General features: G+C 35.3%; 1 protein-coding gene across 2 annotated transcripts; it reads right to left on the reverse strand.

Moving 5' to 3' along the window:
* Positions 1-15243: 15243 nt before the first annotated feature.
* Positions 15244-18707, reverse strand: LOC127119248 (BTB/POZ domain-containing protein At1g67900). 2 transcript variants are annotated; one of them, XM_051049448.1, is made up of 4 exons: positions 18284-18707; positions 18110-18179; positions 16581-17849; positions 15244-16413 (listed from the first exon to the last, which is right to left on the reverse strand). In XM_051049448.1, exons 1-4 carry the CDS (start codon positions 18340-18342, stop codon positions 15928-15930), a joined length of 1884 nt encoding a protein of 627 aa, XP_050905405.1. In that variant the 5' UTR covers positions 18343-18707; the 3' UTR covers positions 15244-15927. The 2 variants fall into 2 exon arrangements, with proteins under 2 accessions (XP_050905405.1, XP_050905406.1); XM_051049449.1 differs by lacking the exons at positions 18110-18179; positions 18284-18707 and adding an exon at positions 17958-18091.
* Positions 18708-20857: the final 2150 nt, after the last annotated feature.

Below are 20857 nucleotides of genomic sequence, written 5' to 3' on the forward strand. Positions count from 1 at the left end.
GGTGGAGACTTAAGTGCTAGTTTGTATATGCATTAGAAAGGATTAGACAAATATTCTCTTATGAAAGATTTTCGATCGCATGGGGACAAGGAAATAAATTTTATGTCTTTGAGTATTTTTTAAAGGTGAATGATAAATTCTTGATGAGAATGAGACATAAATCTCAGGACCAATTATTCGGGGTATTACTGGAATGCTAGACTCCAACGATACATTTTTCATTTAATGTATTTATGAATTTTTTTTTATGGAAAACAAACATTCAAAAATATTTTTCAAAGGTTCTACTGGAGTGCGAGACTCCAACGGTCCCTCTTTTTGTCCAAGTTCTTACTTAAGTGTTTTTAGAAACGAAAATAATGAATGAAAAGTTAATCTAAGACATGTGCCTCAAGAGCGTTCATTCGAAGATTCAAGGAATGCGAGACTCAAAGAACCTTCTTCTTCTGTGTTTGAAAATACTTCATTAACTATTTATCTATATTTATTATTATAACTATTATTATTATCTATTTATTTAATTAATTATAGAAATTAAAAAAATAAAAATATAAAAACCAATGATAATAAAATAAATAAAGTCAAGGTGTTTGAAAATCCACTTGGTGTTGGACCAAGGGTTTTTACATTTATAAAATATTTTTAACATTGATACAATCATTCATTTAATTTTTAATTTAAACAAATAAACCAATAATAACAAATATAATTCTAAATGAGAAAAAATGACAAAGATGAGTGCATGAGTATGAAGAGAATAGTAATTAAACAATAAGATATAATTAATTAACTAAACATGATTTAAATTAATTACTTATTATAATAACAATAATAATAATAATGATAATAATAACAATAATAAAAGATTAAAATAAAAAAATAAAAAAAAAACTATGAGCAAAATAAATGGGGTGCAAGAGAAATAAAAGTGATATGAGTTTAGCAAACAAAATAAAAAAATAATATAATAAAAAATGGTCAAAGACCTAACTTAAGCAAACAAAAGAAATATAATTTTAAAAAACAATACAAAATGGGGGGAAAGTAAATTGGATCCAATTAGGAGCTAATTAGTGCTAGTCACACAATATCACGTGGTGTGCTTAGCATTCATAAAAAAAAAAGAGGAATTGATGGTTGTGATTAATTCTAGATTTCTTCAAGAACAACAACTTTCATCTCTATTTTGGCCATAGCTTACTCAATTTTTCATGAAGTTAAGCAAATTAATAATTAAAATTCATTTACTAGATCTCATGAACAACATGAAATGCTCATAATTAAAAAATAATCCACGAAAAAATATGAAAAATTAAATCTCGTTTAATCACTTTTGCTCATGGAGGTTCAAGAACACTTTAAACTCTTGATTTTAAACAATGGAATTTTTATGCAAAATGGTGATGATTAAGATACTAATCAAGTCAAGAAAGAATAATAATGCAAAAAAAATTCAAATAAATGAAAATTAATTCACATTTAATTTATTTTTGTTCATGTAGGTTCAGGAACATTTTAAACTCTTGATATTGTATCAATGGAGTTTCCATACAAAATGATGATGATTAAGGTACTAAATAAATGAAGCAAGAATAAAAATGAAATATAAGTAAATAAATGACAAACATAAGAGACTACATAAAATAAAATTCAATAAAAAAAAAAAGAAATGACTTGAAGAAAGTGAAGAGAATTTTGGCTTTATTTTTGTAAATGATTGGTGGTGTCATATGTGAATGAAATGGAGTTCATTTATAGAATCTAGAGAGGATAGTTTAGAAATTATACAAAGAGTGTGATTCTCTTCCAGAAATTTATTTAATTAAGTAGTGAATAATTATGTAATATATGCATGGAATAATAATGTAATATATGCATGGAATAATGATGTAATAAATGAAAAATATTTTGGACCTTCTAGAAACATTGATTATTGTTCTATGATGCATGAAAATGATTAATAAAATTCAAATAGACATTTTGATGATAAATCAAACGATCATGAATTTATTTTTCAAAATGCATAATGGAAAAATGCAATTAGTCAATTTCTTCAACATGTAAAGTGTTGACTTTATGTTGATTTTTTTTACTATAATGCATATATGCATGATTATAGTGACTTTATTTGATGATAAAAATGCATATGGGTACAAATACAAAACTTGACAAATGAACATATATCAGATGAATTTAAAATACCCAGACAAAATTGGGGTATGATACCTTGAAAGAGACTTCCTTGCTCAAGTCCTTAGACAAGAAACTTCCTTACTTAATCAACCTAAAAAGAGACTTCATTTCTCATGTCCTCAGACAAGAGACTTCATTTCTCAATCAACCTAGAAAGAGACTTCCTTGCTCAAGCATGCAGACAAGATATTTCCTCTACTTTAAACAGAAGTTTAGTAGAAAATATAACTATTATACTTGATACACAATTAGAAGTTTAATAGTTGTGCAACAATCACAAAGGTTTTCAACCTTTCTAAGATTTCTATGATAATTTAAGATAAGAAATCTTAAGATCTTTTAGCAATAACAACTACAAGAAATAACAGCTCAGAGTTATGCTTAAGATTTTTCCATTGCGTTGTGATGTTGTTCCCTTTCTTTTAGTCTTCAACTTCCTTTTATAAAGACTGAAAAAGATTTGATGGAGAGTTTGAACATAACGAGCAAACTTAGTGAAGAAGTATGCCAAGAGAGACGTTGTAGACTTGCAATTGGTCTGAAGCTATGCCCATTGAATAATAGCAACACTCCCAGTATCTTTCAAGGTACTAGGTGCTTACCAAAAGGTAGAATAGATTGAAGATGTCACATCTCTATTTATTGAGCCTTGCAAAATGAAACCCTAGTTGACTTTATCCAGAAATTTGGGGCTTTGATAAGACAAGACTTATTTTGGTACAATGTATGGAACATATGCACTTCATCTTTTCAGAATTTGAGCTATCATCAAAAGTTAAGTGTTAAGACCAGATTCTGATGCCTTTAGATGCTGGGGAATCACTTCAGATTCTGATCAATCAGAATTAGGCATACATTGCTTCTTCACATATGCTAACAATCAGGATTAGTTCCATGGTTGTGATCCTGCGCACTTAAACAAACTGTTAAAAAATCATATTGTTCTTTAAATACTTTGTTATCATCAAAACCTTTTAAGGACATAAACAAATATCATTTCAGCAAGTCAATCCCCTTAGGCTATGAGTACCCTTTTTCTACAGGACAAACCTTGATCTTTTCCCATTCTTTTTTGTTATTGATGGTTTTCTCTTGAACCCGCAGTTACAACCAATGGCCTTTTTCCCTTTAGGAAGCTGAACAAGCTCCCATGTTTAATTTTTCTACAAGGACTTCATCTTCTCAACCATTGCATCCATCCACTTATCTTTCTCATGGTTGGCTATAGACTCTCAAAAGATGGAAGGGTCTACAGAACTAATAAAAAATGCATAGGCTGTTAACTCTTTATACATATATCTTTATGGTTGATTGGTTGAACGGTGCTCTCTGTCACGTGCAAGAATATAATCTTGTAAGACAACTTAAAAATTTAGGTCACTGGTCAATTTTAGTATCATATTCTAGTTTCTCTTGTGCTTCAGGCACTACCTGCATATTATCCACTAGTGGTGGATCAACATTCATCTTAATCACCTATTTGTTAGAAGTTTCTCCTTCAGATGCTGACACATTTATTAAAACTGACTACTTAACATTAAATATTCATTAAAAACAATGTCTCCTTTAATTACCGTATTCTTTTTAATTTGATCACATAACTTGAACCCCTTCACACCTTTTACATAACAGACGAAGAGACACTTCTTAGACTTTGGATCTTGTTTGGATCGATCTTCATTGCATATATGCATACAAGCTAAACACCTAAAAATACTTTAGTTGTCAAGATAAAAAGTATTACATGTCCATAACACCTCTACAACCTTACCATCCAATGAAGCTTGTGGTGACCAATTGATAAGATAGTACACCATGTTAATTGCTTTTGGCTAGAAACCTTTTGATAGTCCAGTATTTAAAAAGAGTCGTCTTGCCATTTCAGCTATAGATCTACTTATTAACTTTGACATACCATATTTGAAGTTCTAGTATCAGATATGAGATGTCGAAGGTAATGTCACGACACTAATATCTGAATAAAACACATAGGATAAAGATAAAGAATAGTAATGCAAGAGACACAAGCAATTGTTAACCGAGTTCGGTGCAACTCACCTATGGCTAGGGGCTACCAAGCCAGGAAGGAAATCCACTAAATAGAATCAGTTCAAAGACTCTCAGTACACTCCACAAGTTACAGTCTTTTTCACCTAATCTCTACCCGTGTGATTTCTACCTAAGAACTCTTAGATATGAGAACCCACTCACTCCCCCTCAATCACACCTGTGATTTTAAACAACAATTACTTATGAAAAGAAGACACTCTTCAAAGACACACACTTGACCTTCAATCAAGTAGACACACACTTGATCTTGCTTAACAGCTTCAATCAAGTAGACACACACTTGATCTTGCTTAACAGCTTCAATCAAGTAGACACACACTCATGCTTACAATCTTAGAGTGACAAATTACAACTCACAAATTAGACCAATTCAATCATCTATGGATGAATTGAATGGCTTACAAGTCACACGACCAAACAAGACACAAACCCTTATTCTCTCTCAATATTTCGCTCAGTATTGGTTGTGTATCAAATCAGTTTTTTCCATGTCCTATTTATAGAAGCATTCAGCTGGACTTGGACATCTTGAAAACCCTAAAACTATTTTCCAATTAAATCTTCTCATGACAGTTGGTTAGATCTCTTTGGAAAATAAGTAAATCAGGTTGTAACTAATGATTGAATCCGATTGTTAATCAGGTCTTCAATCATACATAGATTGCCATTAAATGCACAACCACACAACACATAACATTCCCCTGAATGTTCTGTGTACAGGATGTCATGACATCGGGTCTGACATCCTGGAACAATCCTGCATAATTCCATTTTAAATATCCAGCAGGTACATAATATCATATGCCATGACATCATGTATGACATCCTGAAACAATCCTGCATAATTATATTTTTAAACTTCAGCAGGTACATAGATATCTTAAGTTAAGACATCACATGCAACATCTTGTGAACACTCTTTGTTTTACCAAAATTGCTGCCAACAAACTCTCCTTTTGGCAAATTTTGGCTAAAACATATATCTATCCATTTTGTTCACAAGAAAAAACACATCAGCAGTTAAACAACATAACAGCAGTTTAAGCAGCAGCAGAAGCAAACAGAATTACTAGCTATAATAGCAACTAGTAAAACACACAAACACATGGGTACTTCTTCTCCCCCTAAGTTTGTACAACACAGACGTCTCCTTTAACAATAACAGCACATGTAACACTCAGAGTCACCCTCTGACATCTGCTTCAACATCACCTGTGCACCATATCAAACATCTCCTCCAACATCTGTAAATAGAACAACATTCTGTCTTACATCAACCACATCTCCTTCAATAATAGCTATTCATATGTTCAGCTACACCAGCACATACATCTACACACAGCTCCACATATTTAATTGCTCCACATAATCACTTCTCCCCCTTTTTAGTCAAAATAGACCAACGGTGGCCAATTAGACAAAATAAATGTCAATCAGCCTAGCAGAGGATGTCACAAGAGATGTTATAACATATAAAATGTTAAAACATAATTGTTAGGAGGTACAAACCATAATTATACACAGCTGTAATAGCTGAGATAATTAGAAATCCATGGAACTCATTAAGAGCCCAAAAATTACATCAAGGCATCAGTAAGGACTGCCACAAATTACAAACATTTCAACAAAAAAAAACAACAAATTCTTCAGCATCCAAAACAGCCAAACCACCAGGGGGACCAGTCTTCATAACAACACACAACACACACAGTCTTCATAACAGGGGGAACCATTACCACTCAGTCTGAGGAAGGAGCATCATCTTCACCTTCAGAATCAGAACTGCCACTAGATTGAGCATTGGACCTCTCACTTGAGGTATTGGCATCTGAACCCTTGGTCTCACCAGCCTTCTCCATCTCTTCTTTCTCTAAGCTACTAATAAGAATCTCCAAAGTTTCTTTCCTTGCCTTGGCAACCCTAATACCAGTATCCATCTCCTTACAATTTTCCTTCAATTGATCAATCAAGCTACCTTGAGAGACAGGCTCCTTCCTTGCAGATGTCATGACAACATCATTGACATGGCTTCCTTCAAACAACTTATAGTGAATGGACAATGGAGGCTTCCTTCTGCTAGGAATATCACTTGTTTTGAGAATGCCTGGTTGCTGGCTTAAGATGATTCCACAAATGATGGATGGAAAGGCAATAGGAAGCTTTACTACATTAGTGGAGGCATAACAATTTGATCAAACATAAACCTTCCAAAATCAAAGTTTAGCTTGGTTCCAATAGCATAGATGATTCTTCCAAGACCATTAGAGATGGTTGAGATATGGTTAGTTGGCACCCAGTTGGCTGAACCAATCTTGTGCAAGATGGCATATTTAACAGTTAACTTGCCAGCTGATAGATGCTTCTTACTAGGCCATTCCTTGACTTGGCAAGCAGTAATAGTCCTACAGACTTCATTGTCTGTAGCCTCTAAATCCACACCTCCTTCAGTTTCTCTCCCTAGGAACTTGTTGATTATGGTTGGGGAGAACCTCACACATCTACCTCTTACAAAGACCTTGCAGAATTCCTTGCTACTCTTTTTAGAAATATCCTCTGGGATATTCACAACAAACTCTTTCACTAACCCTTCAAAACATTGGGGCAAAGCAACAACAGTTTTCATCAGACCATCATTCTTGATCAATTCCATCACTTCCTTCACTTTTACAGCCTCCTTTCCCAACTCCCTTTCAACAACAACCCTCCTTTGAATGACAAACTTCCACTTGGAAGCACCATCTTCTAGATGGAAAGAGATGTTGTCTAAGTGCACAGCTGCCACTTTAGCTGGGGACTTTTTAACAGCCTGCCTTTTAGCAGGAGAGATGTCTGGGACATCGTCTTCGACATCCTCTTCAGAGTTAGAACTCTCTCTGACCTTCCTCTTCTTAACCTCAACTTTACTCCATGATTTGGAGGGTCCTACACCAGCAGTCTTCTTTCTAGTTCTGGCTGTCAACATCTCAGCCACAGTCTTCCCTTTTCTAGTCTTCAATTTCCTAGCAACACTTGGTTTTACACGATGAACCAAGGTGTCCTCTTCTTCTTCTGAACTCTCTTCCTCCAGATTAATAACATTCTCAGCAGTCTCATAAGAAACATTTGTTGGTTTCTTACTAGGCAAGGTTTTACCTAGAGAGCATAATCCCTCAGCAGCCACTTCTTTCTCTGATCTAGATGAATCATCATCTTTCTCAGTTTGGGGTTCCACCTCAGGTGAGGGGTCCCTTCTAGACATAGGGGTAGAAACACCCTTGGCTGCATGCCCTTCGTTTAGAATCCTAGTTACTAGGTTCCTAATGGTACGATCAGTAAAGTGCATGTCATCCTTATGAGGAGGTTTATTAGGAATGTTACCTTGATTACTTCCAGCCATGGAAGAAGGGCCAGGGACGTCGCCTGGAATAACAGAGAGGGGAATAACCTCCAGAATATCTTCATCCAAAAACTCCATGGACGGAGTCCTTCCTTTGTGAATGGGTTTTGATCCTGAGGATGAGGGATGTTGTGACATTTTGTTGGACTTTTGAAAAAAATCTCTTTGCCCTAGCATAGGTTTTCTGAGAAGTTGGATGAAGATGGAAATGGTTGTGTTGAGGTAGCGTGTGGAAATAGCATAGATACTAGTTCCAATACTAGGTAATGATTTATCATTAATGTGGCTCTTTCTTATAAGTGGGCAGACAATATTTGTATTACCTTTTCCACTCCACTTTAATTGCTATAACTTCACAAGAATCAAAATCCCCAATTCTCCTCTTAAACATTCAAACTGATTATCATCCAAAACCCTTGCAAATTTGTCAGCTAATTGCATTTCATGCTTTAGAGCTGTGATTTTGTCTTCCACAAATTCTCTAATCGAATGATGACAAAAATCAATGTGCTTGGTCCAACTGTGCTGAATAGGATTTTTGGACATAGTTGTAGCACTCAGGTTGTCATAGTACAATTTCATGACATCGTGTGTGACATTGTACTCAGTCAAGATTAGTTTCAACCAACCCTGTTGAGAACAGCTACTTCCAGCTGCTATATATTCAGCTTTATATACAACACAAACACCATTTTCATCTTTCAAAGGAGCAGGTGTCCTTTCACTCTCCATCCCAATCTGCTTAACATTGTTCTTGGCACATTTGCTTTGAGATAGACACATAGACCCATCTATCTGCTTGACTTGTAGCTCAAGTCCAACAAAGTTCTTTCCAACTTCAGACTGCATATGACTAGCAACATGTTCAACCATCTGATCCAACCTCCTATCTATTTGAGCCACCATTAGCTTTTCTCCTTTGGAAGTGATGTCAAGTCTGAGTTTCTGGTGTGACATCCTTGTCTTACATTTCCCACAAACTTGTCTTTCATCAATCTTGGGAGTTCCTCTAGCAGATATAATCATCTTCATCCCTTTTTCTTTGACTAAGGTACACTTTGAGGAATAACCAATTTGAGAGCTCCACATGTAACAGTTGTCTTTGGTCCTAACTCCTTTCATGATCACTTCACTTTCTTTGTTAGTAACCAGACATTCAGTTTTAGTGAAGTTAACATTTAGACCTTGGTCACATAGTTGACTGATGCTTATTAGATTTGCAGTCAAGCCCTTAACAAGTAGGACCTTGTCAAGTTCAGGAACTCCAAGGAAATCAAGCTTACATATCCCCTTGATTTCACCCTTTGCTCCATCACCAAAGGTTAAATAGCTTATGGCATGAGGATGAAGGCCAGTTAGCAGGTATTTGTTTCCAGTCATGTGTGTGGAGCACCCACTGTCAAAATACCAATCTTCTTTGGCTGAAACTCTGAAGGAAGTGTGAGCTATTAGACTTGTAACATTAGTCTTAGGAACCCATTTCTTCTTGTTGGCAGGCCTGTGATGTTTGGGTCTTGGTTGATAGTGATTCTGATGATGAACAGGGCTAGGATAACCATGCAACATATAGCAGTAGGGCTTCAGGTGGCCAAATTTTCCACAGTAGTGGCATCTCCATCTTTGGTGTTTCCCTTTCTGTTGTCTTCCCTTCTGATGTTGTGACATATGATGTGACATCTCAGGTTTGCTTTTAATATGGCTGTACTTAGGTTTGGATTTAGGTTTGCAACCAGTGTAATTGCACTCAGGCTTAGATTCATTATACCCAATGCCAGATTTGTCTCCTATTATTTGTCCAGTTTGGAGAATCTTGTCTAAGGAGTCAGATCCATTATTTAACATTCTTATATACTTGGTCATCTCCTCTAGTTTAGAATTCAAGAACATAGCTTCAGTTTTTAACTTGGAGATGGTTTCCATATGTTCTGCCTTCTCATTCTCAAGTTAGTTTTTATCTTCTTCTGGCTTTCAACTTATTTACACACCTCTGCACTTTTGTGACACAACTTTCTGTAGGTAGTGGCCAACTCTTCAAAGGTTACTTCATAATCACTTGAGTCTTCCTCAGAACCCCATCTTCCAGTCAAGGCAGTCACCAGATTTGCAGACTCTTCTGTTTCACTCTCATCAGACCAAGTGGCAGCAAGACTCATCTTCTGTTTCTTGAGGTAGGTTCCACATTCAGTTCTAATGTGTCCATACCCATCACATTCATAGCACTGTACTTCTTTTCCTTCTTTGGGCTTATCATCTGACCTTGTTCTTCTTCCAGCATTGTTGGATTTACTGATGTCAGATGAGATGTTCTTGACATTAGCCTGAGATCCAACATCCATCTTTTTCAACAGTCTGTTGAACTGTCTTCCCAACATTGCTACATCATTTTCCAGATCTTCATCAACATCCTGACCATTTTCCTCCTCTGTGTTTGACATGAAGGTTATGCTTTTGGTTTTCTTTTCAGATCCATCACTCGTTCTCATCTCAAATGTTTGAAGGGACCCAATTAGCTCATCAACTCTCATATTGGAGATGTCATGAGACTCTTCTATGGTTGTCACCTTCATAGCAAATCTCTTAGGGAGTGACCTGAGTATTTTTCTTACTAATTTTTCATCTGACATCTTCTCTCCAAGGGCTCCTAAGGCATTAGCAATTTCAAGGATACTCATATAAAATTCATGAATATTTTCATCTTCTTTCATCCTTAAATTTTCAAACTTGGTGGTGAGAAGCTGTAGTCTAGACATCTTTACCCTAGAGGTGCCTTCATGAGTGGTTTTGAGAATGTCCCAAGCATCTTTAGCCACCTCACAGTTGTTTACCAACCTGAAGATATTCTTGTCTACTCCATTGAATATGGCATTCAATGCTTTAGAATTTCCAAGGGATAGATCATCCTCCTCCTTTGACCATTGTTCTTCAGGCTTCTTGTCAGTTGTGGCTTCTCCCTCCTTAGTAATTACTAGATGTGCCCAGCCTGTTAACACATCCTTCCAAGCCTTATTATCCAGAGATTTTAAGAAAGCTACCATTCGATGTTTCCAATAGTCATAGTTAGATCCATCCAAAATTGGTGGCCTGTGAACAGATCCTCCATCTCTCAACATTGTACCCAAAAGTATTGTCCCTAGATCTCACCCAGAACCAGAGCAGGATGCCTGCTCTGATACCAATTGAAATTCTAGTATCAAATATGGGATGTCGAAGGTAATGTCACGACACTAATATCTGAATAAAACACACAGGATAAAGATAAAGAATAGTAATGCAAGAGACACAAGCAATTGTTAACCCAATTCGGTGCAACTCATCTACGTCTGGGAGCTACCAAGCCAGGAAGGAAATCCACTAAATAGAATCAGTTCAAAGACTCTCAGTACACTCCACAAGTTACAGTCTTTTTCACCTAATCTCTACCCGTGTGATTTCTACCTAAGAACTCTTAGATATGAGAACCCACTCACTCCCCCTCAATCACACCTGTGATTTTAAACAACAATTACTTATGAAAAGAAGACACTCTTCAAAGACACACACTTGATCTTCAATCAAGTAGACACACACTTGATCTTGCTTAACAACTTCAATCAAGTAGACGCACACTTGATCTTGCTTAACAGCTTTAATCAAGTAGACACACACTCATGCTTACAAGCTTAGAGTGACAAATTACAACTCACAAATCAGACCAATTCAATCATCTATGGATGAATTAAATGGCTTACAAGTCACACGACCAAACAAGACACAAACACTTATTCTCTCTCAATATTTCGCTCAGTATTGGTTGTGTATCAAATCAGATTTTTCCATGTCTTATTTATAGAAGCATTCAGCTGGACTTGGACATCTTGAAAACCCTAAAACTATTTTCCAATTAAACCTTCTCATGACAGCTGGTTAGATCTCTTTCGAAAATAAGTAAATCAGGTTGTAATTAATGATTGAATGCGATTGTGAATCAGATCTTCAATCATACATAGATTGCCATTACATCGGGTCTGTGTACAGGATGTCATGACATCGGGTCTGACATCCTGGAACAATCCTGCATAATTCCATTTTAAATATCCAGCAGGTACATAATATCAGATTCCATGACATCGTGTATGACATCCTGAAACAATCCTGCATAATTATATTTTTAAACTCTAGTAGGTACATAGATATCTTAAGTTAAGACATCACATGCAACATCTTGTGAACACTCTTTGTTTTACCAAAATTGCTGCCAACATTTAGAACCAACAATCTTGATGTGGTGTCCTTAGGAATTGAGAAATGCCTTTGAATACCATGTTCTTCACAAAACCTCTTAAAACTTTAATCATTGTACCATGTCCCATTATTTGACCGCAAATACTTGATTTTCCTGCCAATTTGATTCTCTACCTCTGCCTTCCATAACTTGAATTTGGTAAAGACTCTATTTGATGTTTCATGAAATACATCAAAACCTTGCAAAAAAAGCATCTGTGAAAGTCACAAAATACCTAGAACCACCCATGGAAACCTATTTCGTAGGCCCTAACACATTAGAATGCACATATTTCTCAAGTACACAATATTTGCATAAGTTCATCTTGAAACTACGAGCATCCTTTAATAGATTTCTCTTATCAAGTTTCATCATCTCACACTCTCTGAGATGACTCAGACACTTATGCTCTAGTTTGGTTGCATTTTTATCAAACTTAACTGATGCAATATCACCTACAATAATGTTCCCCAATAATTTGAAGATGTTACATGTAATCCTCTTTGATCTCATCAAAGTCAATGCACCATTTCTAACCTTTATAATATCTTTATATCCATCAGAGTTGTAGGAGAAACCATTTTCATGTAGAGTACGTAAAGAACTTAAGTTCTTTCATAATTCTAAAATATATCTGACGTCATTCAGTGTTTCCACACCATCATCGTCCTTGGCAATTTTAATTTGTACTATTCTAGTGATAGTACACGTTTTATCGTCATTCAGATAAACAAATCTGAAATTACCTGACCAGAATGTAGTGAACCATTCGTGGTGCGATGTCATGCGATAAAAATAACTAAAGTCAAGAATCCACCCATATGTGCACTTGTTGGATGAAATACACAGTAAATTTGCTTTACTACTAGAAACATTAGTTTGAACCACATTTGCAGAACTAGATGAGCCCTCATTTCTGTTTGGACATACCTTCTTCAAATGCAAAATATGTTTGCAACTATAACACTTAACTATTTTTCAATTCTTGGATTTATACCTCTTCTTTACAAAACCTCCATTACCATTGTTTTGTCCACGATCTTGGCCCCCTTTCACATACAGACCAACACCTTGAGTTCCTTCCTCTACACTTTGTCTCCTTTGAGAATGAGACAAGAGTGTAGCAGTAATCATACTAAGATTGATAGTATTTTTCTCGTAGCTAAGAGTAATCACCAAATGGACATAAGAACATGACAACGAGCACAACAAGATAATTGTCTTATCTTCATTGTCAATCTTCACCTCTAGCCTCACAAGATCGATGAATATGTTGTTGAAGACATTGACATGTTAGATTCTTTCTGCATCTTTCGATTGTATAGTCGCTATTTTGTGAGCAATTTGTTCATTGGCATATTTGACATATATGGACTCTCAAATTTATCCAAAATCTCCTTCGACACGTTAGGCACAAGATATGATACATCACATAGTCTAAACATATAGAAAATCAATCCTGCAACCTTATCCTTCATTTTTTCTCAATAAGTATCCTCCATTTATTTTGGTTTCGTCTCATGCACCGCCTTTTGTAAACTTTATTGAGCCAACAAATCTTTAACCCTCATTTTCCATAATTCAAAATTATTCGTCCCGTCAAACCTTGTCACTTGAATTTTGCACCAGAGTTAATCGTCATCTGATACAAATTATTAGAACAACAATCAATATAGAAAATTAAAGAGAAATGAAAGTAAAAGACAATGAATATGATTGATCTTTGTTAACGTAGATTGATCAATCTTGTCTACCTCTACGACTATAGAGAAACTATAATTATCTTGATTTCTATCTAATAATTAGAGTTAAGTTATTCCAAACAATATATGTAATACTATGACTCAATTTACAATAATACATCTAAAATCTTGTCACTTTCCAATTACCTATCCACGATGAACAGTTGGGCCAAAAAAACTGTTTAGAGTTTCTCAATATAATATAGAGCAACCCCTAAAAAAATGATTATGGGAGTTCATGTAATGTAACTACCTCAATTGCCGGATCAACCCCCTAACAAAATGAATATGGGAGTTCATGAAATGTAACTACCTCAATTGCCGGGTTAATTGGCATCAAGTTTATACAATTTTCATTGAATATAAAATGTAAAAACCATTGTATAACAAGTGTCACATGCATGGTGAAAGGTGATCAACCCAAAATTGAATCAGCTAAAGATTTTATCCATCTCTATTGATCAAAGTTGTCGTCATCTCAAATTCTCACTCAAAAGATGCTACCATCTTATCTTATCCATTAAGATATGCATATATGAGTATTGGGGGACCCTATGCAGATAGAGCTTTTTTTGGCATCATGATTCAATGAAATTCCACTAGAAAAAATAAAGACAATTGAACAGGGAAAGTTTATTTGATGATATAATTTCATGTCCCTATTAGTTGAAAGAATCATACCTCACTAATTCCAAAAGTGGTCAAAATGTTGTTGGGGGTGGGGGACTTAAATTGAGTACATTTTTCATACCCAAAAAACTTGAGTTCATATATTTATAACAACCTTAAATCATTGTTTTTGTCATTTCTATCAACCAAATTCACCCTCTCTGTGAAAATTCATCTTCCTTAAATTTTAAACCCTTTGAGACCCTTTTCAAGATGACAACAAAGGATATGAAAGTTCAAATTTCATCAAGAAATGAAGTGATGCAAGGTAGTGGAATACTGGAGTACAATGGATCACATTCACAAGGTGGTCTTTTGAGACAACCTAGTATGAACAAGAACAATTGTTTATGCTCTCCAACAACACATGCTGGCTCATTTAGGTGTAGACTTCATCGTACACCTAGTCTCCTAAGGACAAAAAGTATGGAGTCATCATCATCATCATCTGCTCATGATCAGAACTCTTTGATTCATGCTTCTGTTGTTGATGCTAATGGTGATGCCAACAAGAACTAGATCTTTTATTCATGTTCATTCTCATGATGCTGCTTTTGTCCACTCTTTACTTGTGTTACATTTAGTATTTTATCAACTATTTTCTCCTTTCTGTTGTTTTAATCACCTACAATAAGAACTTTTTCTGTCTCACAATTATCTGATTATGACTTGAGAAGATGCAATATTGTGATTCTTAAAATTAACAACTCATGTTACTTTATTTTATTTTAATTCCGTATCCGGCTCTAGGACCGATTAATTTAGAAGACCAATCGCACCGTCCATTTGCGGAAGCCCGATTTAAAGCTAGACCAAAACTCTGTAAACTAACTCAACACAGGAATTAACTATTTATCGTCACAACAAAACTCTTAATAAACAGACTTGAACCTGAGATCTTAAGAGAATCAAACTCTCTCAGAAAGTTCGAATTGCTGAAAAGATTTCATTTTAAATAGAACAATTGACCTTACAGTACTTTTTTCTTCTTAATGATCCTCAATACAGATAAATAGATACATCAAAGAGTTTATATGAAAGGAACTATACACAAAACAAGTAGTTCAACTACACCAACTACTTTTCACATGTATTATTATTATTATTTATAAATAATACTACTTAGAATCAAACATATCATATCAATGGAAGATCTTATTCTTTCTTGTACCAGAATCAAACATGATCCGTATCATCATATTACTGTTTTCTGAGTATGATTGATGAAGAAAACATAAATACATGTTGAACCTTAAATTTATGTCACAACAACACTTCAAATGTTAATAATAGGTTACTACTAATTCCTTAAGGACAATAGATACAAATCAATAAGACAAATGTAATCAGATACTATTACAGTATTGAATTATATTTGTTGCAGATTTGTAGACAAACACAGAACCATTGGTCCCATTGTTTGTCAGTCACACCTAAGATTCATATTCCTATATCAACTTTTTATAAGAAATTATTACCAAAGAGATTTTCCTTCAAAATTATTATTATTATTATTATTATTATTATTATTATTATTATAGGTTACATTAACAATGCACATACATTAAGAGATTCTTGGATTCTCCTAAAAAAAACTAACATAACTCAAAACTCATTCACTTGGTAGACCATAATTTGCTAAGCATTTTTTTAGGTTGTGTAGGAAGAGCACAGATGGACTTAAATCTCGAGTTTCTTCCGATTCCGCCATCATTCGCCAAACCATTTTCAGCGAACTCGTCATGATCCTCAGCTAGTTTCATTCGTAGAGTTGTCGACCTTAGTTTCGGTGACTTGAAGCCAGAAACACTCCAATTATCCTCACCTTGAATGCTTGTAGTAGTGCTTAACTGTGCTGTTGTGTGTTTTGATGGATCGATACCGTGTGTTGTAAGCAATGCTTTGATATTGGTTTGTAATTCGGTTACTTTGCCACCTGATGCTGCAGCTCTAGCTTGTTCAAAGAAGAGAACTTGCACAACAACTCTTAAAGGGAGTAACTCATTTTGTGCTGCATGCATGCATGCTTCCATTGACAGTTTTTTGCAGTCGAGAATTCTGCATAATCTTTTCCTTTCACTCTTGTTGAGTTCTGGGTGAGCCTGAGTAGATGTTTCAAGTTAACCAACACATAAGTTTCACTAACATTTCTAATTGAACGTGTGTTTAGCGTCTGACACAGGCACGACACATAGTTTTTGCATATTTTATCAAGGTATAAAACGGAGTGACTTGAAAAAACTAACACAATTTATAGTAAATTTTTTACCTTGAGATAAATGTCGATGGCCCTGTAGAGGTCATCATGATCATGTCTTGCGAATTCCGGTATAATATCAGCAAGAGCGATGAATTTAGACAATGAAAAATTGACATCTCTTGCAACTTCTTGAAGGTACCTATCAACAAGCTTTGCCACTTTCAATTTCGAACTGTGAGAAGCTGAAGAGGATCTCCTACTCTCTTGTAATTCAAAGTTTATGTTCTCGGCCGATCGAGACCGTCTTCTTTCAAAGGTCTTCAAGGATCTTGGAGGACTTGTTGGAGGACTTTGTCCTTGTAACATGAACTGCTCCAATATAGTCATCACCAACTCAACATCATAGACGGTATCATTTGTATAAGAAAGTGTAGGTATTAATAGATCATTCACTGTGGCTTCCTCCAATTGAAGTCCTACCCTTCTTGCTAATTCCATCTTTGAAGATGAAGAAGAATTGAGAATATTGGAAGCTTTCAACAGTTTCAAAAGAAAGCTACAAGAAACAGCGCCTTTTTCGGTTGGAAGCAAGCTTACTATTGACTCTAAGAGTAGCCTGTGCTTTGAAGTTTTTTCACTGGCTGAGTCTGATTCAGACTCAGCCTGCGAAACATTTTTCTTTCTATTTCCGTTCTTGGAAATATTTGGTAACCATCTAGATGCATAAATTTTCAACGCATCGCCAATGAAATTTGAAGGAACCTTGCCACCAGATTTGATTGCTATCATTGTTCTCCAATAAAGATCTATGCTAAGTTCTGCTAAATCTTCAGCCCACCATCCTTTGCTTCCGGATTTGGTTCTCAAACTTTCAGTATCATTGCAAGATATATCATCTCTCACTCTTCTAGAATGACTATGCGACAAACTCACCTTTGTAGGGTGCCTCAAGACTTTCGACGCAATAATTTCAATGCATCTGCTTGTAATTCCCAAGTCTTCAGACCACAAATGGAACGCTTTTGTGGTCTGAAGACTCACTATGGTATCCTTCCACCCGTGGAGGATGCAAGAATTGAAGAAAACTTCAAGCTTGTGAATCAAGTTTCCTTTCTCAACTTCTTCGGTCATTTGGAGATATTCAGCAGCACATCTTGCTGATACAATGTTGTAAGGACTTAGAGTGATGGTGATTCCGTAGCAGAACTTAGCACACATCTCAAATGCTTCTACTCCACCAGGAAAATCAGGAAGTTGAACTATTTGGTGATGAGATGAATCAGGTGGTGATTCGGAGCATAATCTTTGCAGACATAAGCATTTTGACAACAAAGGAAACTGAAAAACATCAGAATGAACTTCAGATAAGTTACCAAAGTAAAAACAAAAGTACCTTCTAACACACAAACACAAACACCAGACACAAAAATGATTCTTGATACTGACATGTTGACACCGGTCTTGTCAAACACTGGATAAACTTTCAATCTGAAGGTCGGAGCTACATATAGTATATATAAATGAAAAAGAAAAAAGAAAAGAAAAATACTAAGACTGTTATGAACTTGATGAGTTTCTTCTACTTTCAAATAACATACCTTGTGAAGAAGATATCTACTTCCCCTTACTTGAATTATGAGGTCACTAGAAACTTCAGAAGAGATTGACCTGCAAACAAACAAGATAAAAATCATATTATAAAACCATAGAAGCAACAAGAACATGCATCATCTAAGAAAAAAAGTTCAATTTTGTTGTTTTTAATGTATTACCTTATGGACTCCGAAGTGTAGAAAGTATCTGGACGAGATCCAAGTTTCATGAACTTCATGGCTTTATGTTTCTTACCCTCTAAATCATGTGTTAACCAAAAACACTACTTGCATAATTCAGTGTGGTGGTAAGTAAAAGAAAAAAAGAAAAAAAGTATTCCACAGATACCAAGATGAAAGAATATTTGTTTATTTGGTAGCAATGGATTTTTCTGACTAGCCAAGCTCAAGTGGACACTAGATGATGATACTGAACAGACAGAGTTCTCAGTGTGTGAGGATTTCAAGAAAAGTTGAGAGTTCTTAGAAATATAAAGAGGAGCAAAGATAGAATTTCTTTGGTGGAGAGAAGGTGTATAATTTCCAAGAGGAGAGGAAAGGAAAGGTAAAGCAAGAGGCTTTGATGTTGTGGGAGCAAAATAATAATAATAGTAGTTTAAATAGGTAGGATAGATGACATAAATGGTATGAAAGAAACATATAAGATCAAACACACCTAAGTTATGTCCTTTCAGTCAAATAGTTAACATTAAGTGATTTTGACATTTAAATAAAAAATACCAAAGGCCATTGTAATTTTGGAAAATAGATTTTCTCAAAGAAATTCTATTAGTTATTTTTTCTTCATGTTTATTAATTCTCTCTCTCTCTCTCTCTCTCTCTCTCTCTCTCTCTCTCTCTCTCTCTCTCTCTCTCTCTCTCTCTCTCTCTCTCTCTCTCTCTCTCTCTTCTCTCTCTCTCTCTCTCTCTCTCTCTCTCTCTCTCTCTCTCTCTCTCTCTCTCTCTCTCTCTCTCTCTCTCTCTCTCTCTCTCTCTCTCTCTCTCTCTCATCAAATCATTTTTGTTTAGAGTTTTTCTCTATTGTGTTTATTGAATTAATCGCAAGTTGTCATCCTCCAGACCTCCTATGTGGCTTCAACATCTTCAGTTGACTTTTTTGTTGTTTTTTTGCATTCTCATATATGGCAATCTTCAAACATGCTTTTTTTTCTTTATCACTCACGGATTTAAAGCATACTATTACAATTCTCCACCTTGACTTTAAATCGACATGATTTCAATTTACTCATCAACTACCTGTAAGACCCCAATTTTGGCCCTAAGATCCCTCATGGCCCATATCATATCATACCATGGCCTCAGGGATCATTGCATGCCTTAGTTTCCCTCCTAGTGGGTAGGTTGCCTTGTGGGTTGATTCTTGATCACCAAGCATGTCTTGCATTTGTATATATTTGCTTTTTCATATGTTTACCAACCAAAAAGTACAAAAATATTGTCAGTTTAACCTTGTTGCTTGCAGTTGAAGCAATCATCAGCAATTAGGTCAAAGACAGTCAACAGTCAGTCAAAGCAATGGATGGTGGCCATTCTTGCAGAATTTGGGCACCATGATCAATAATCAAGAGTTCATACAACTTGGGACATCATTTGAAATCAAGGTCTCAAGGAATTAGGGTTTGGAGTTCATCAGAGGTGGTTCAGTCATCCAAAACCCTAGAAAAGTCAAACTTGGTCAACTGTGGATTTAATCAGTGTTTTGATGGATAGAATTGATTTGAAGGAGCTCATTCATGCTTGTATAAGCCTCATATATCATGTTCAACCTCATCATGGAAGAAAATCAAGTAGAATCAGAAATTTCCCAAAATAGAAAGTGGACCTGTAATTTCAACTGCCAAAAATGGAAACTTCTTGATCTTAAACTTACATCATGATATAAGTTTCAAATGAATTTTTGCCCAACATGAAAGTTGAAGATCTTGTTCGCCCATTTTCAAAAAGTCCAAGAACTCTCAAATCCCATGTATGGTTGTTAAGATATGATCAATTCAATTTCAGAAATTTGTGAACTTCAAAGAGCCATAACTCTCAAACCATAAGGCCAAATTTGGTGGGGTTTTTTCCTACAAACCACATTTTTCCTCCTCTTTCCAAAAATATAAATTTCATTCTCCAAAACCTTGCCAATCAAAATGGCATTTTTTGACCTTTTCCTTTTAAAATCAAAGTTTGACCAAACTTTGACTTTTTGAATTAAGACTTTTTTCACCATTTTGCCAATTGAGATTGCTTTCATATCATGTTTGAAACTTGCTCAAAGCCCTAAATCATGTTCATATCACCATTTTACTACCATTTTGACATAAGGTGCAAAGTTGGTATTTTTTGCAATTGGTTTGAAAAGAGTAAAACAAGGACAGCATTTTGTGTGCAGAGTTCAAACAGCATTTGGATGGTCATGTACAACCTGTATCAGGCCCATTCGACCAGACCATCACACCTCCACTTCACTTGTGCAAAGTTTAGCAAAATGGCAAATTGGTTTCATTTGACTAATCCAACTTAGCATTTCCATTAGCAAGGCTAAACAGTGATATATAAGTCACATTTCTGCCAGATTCTAACCCTAGAGACCAAGCAAGTTGCAGCCACCCGACCAAAAAACCTATCACTCTCTCATTTGGAATTTTGGCAAAAACAGAATTTCTGAGTAGAACTCTCAAAAACCTTCAAGCTTTCTTCATGGTTCCATCATCTAGATAACATTTGTAGGCTTATCCAAGCAGAAAA

Source organism: Lathyrus oleraceus, chromosome 2 (genome assembly GCF_024323335.1).
Source record: "Lathyrus oleraceus cultivar Zhongwan6 chromosome 2, CAAS_Psat_ZW6_1.0, whole genome shotgun sequence".
In the NCBI taxonomy this organism is placed as follows: domain Eukaryota; kingdom Viridiplantae; phylum Streptophyta; class Magnoliopsida; order Fabales; family Fabaceae; genus Lathyrus; species Lathyrus oleraceus.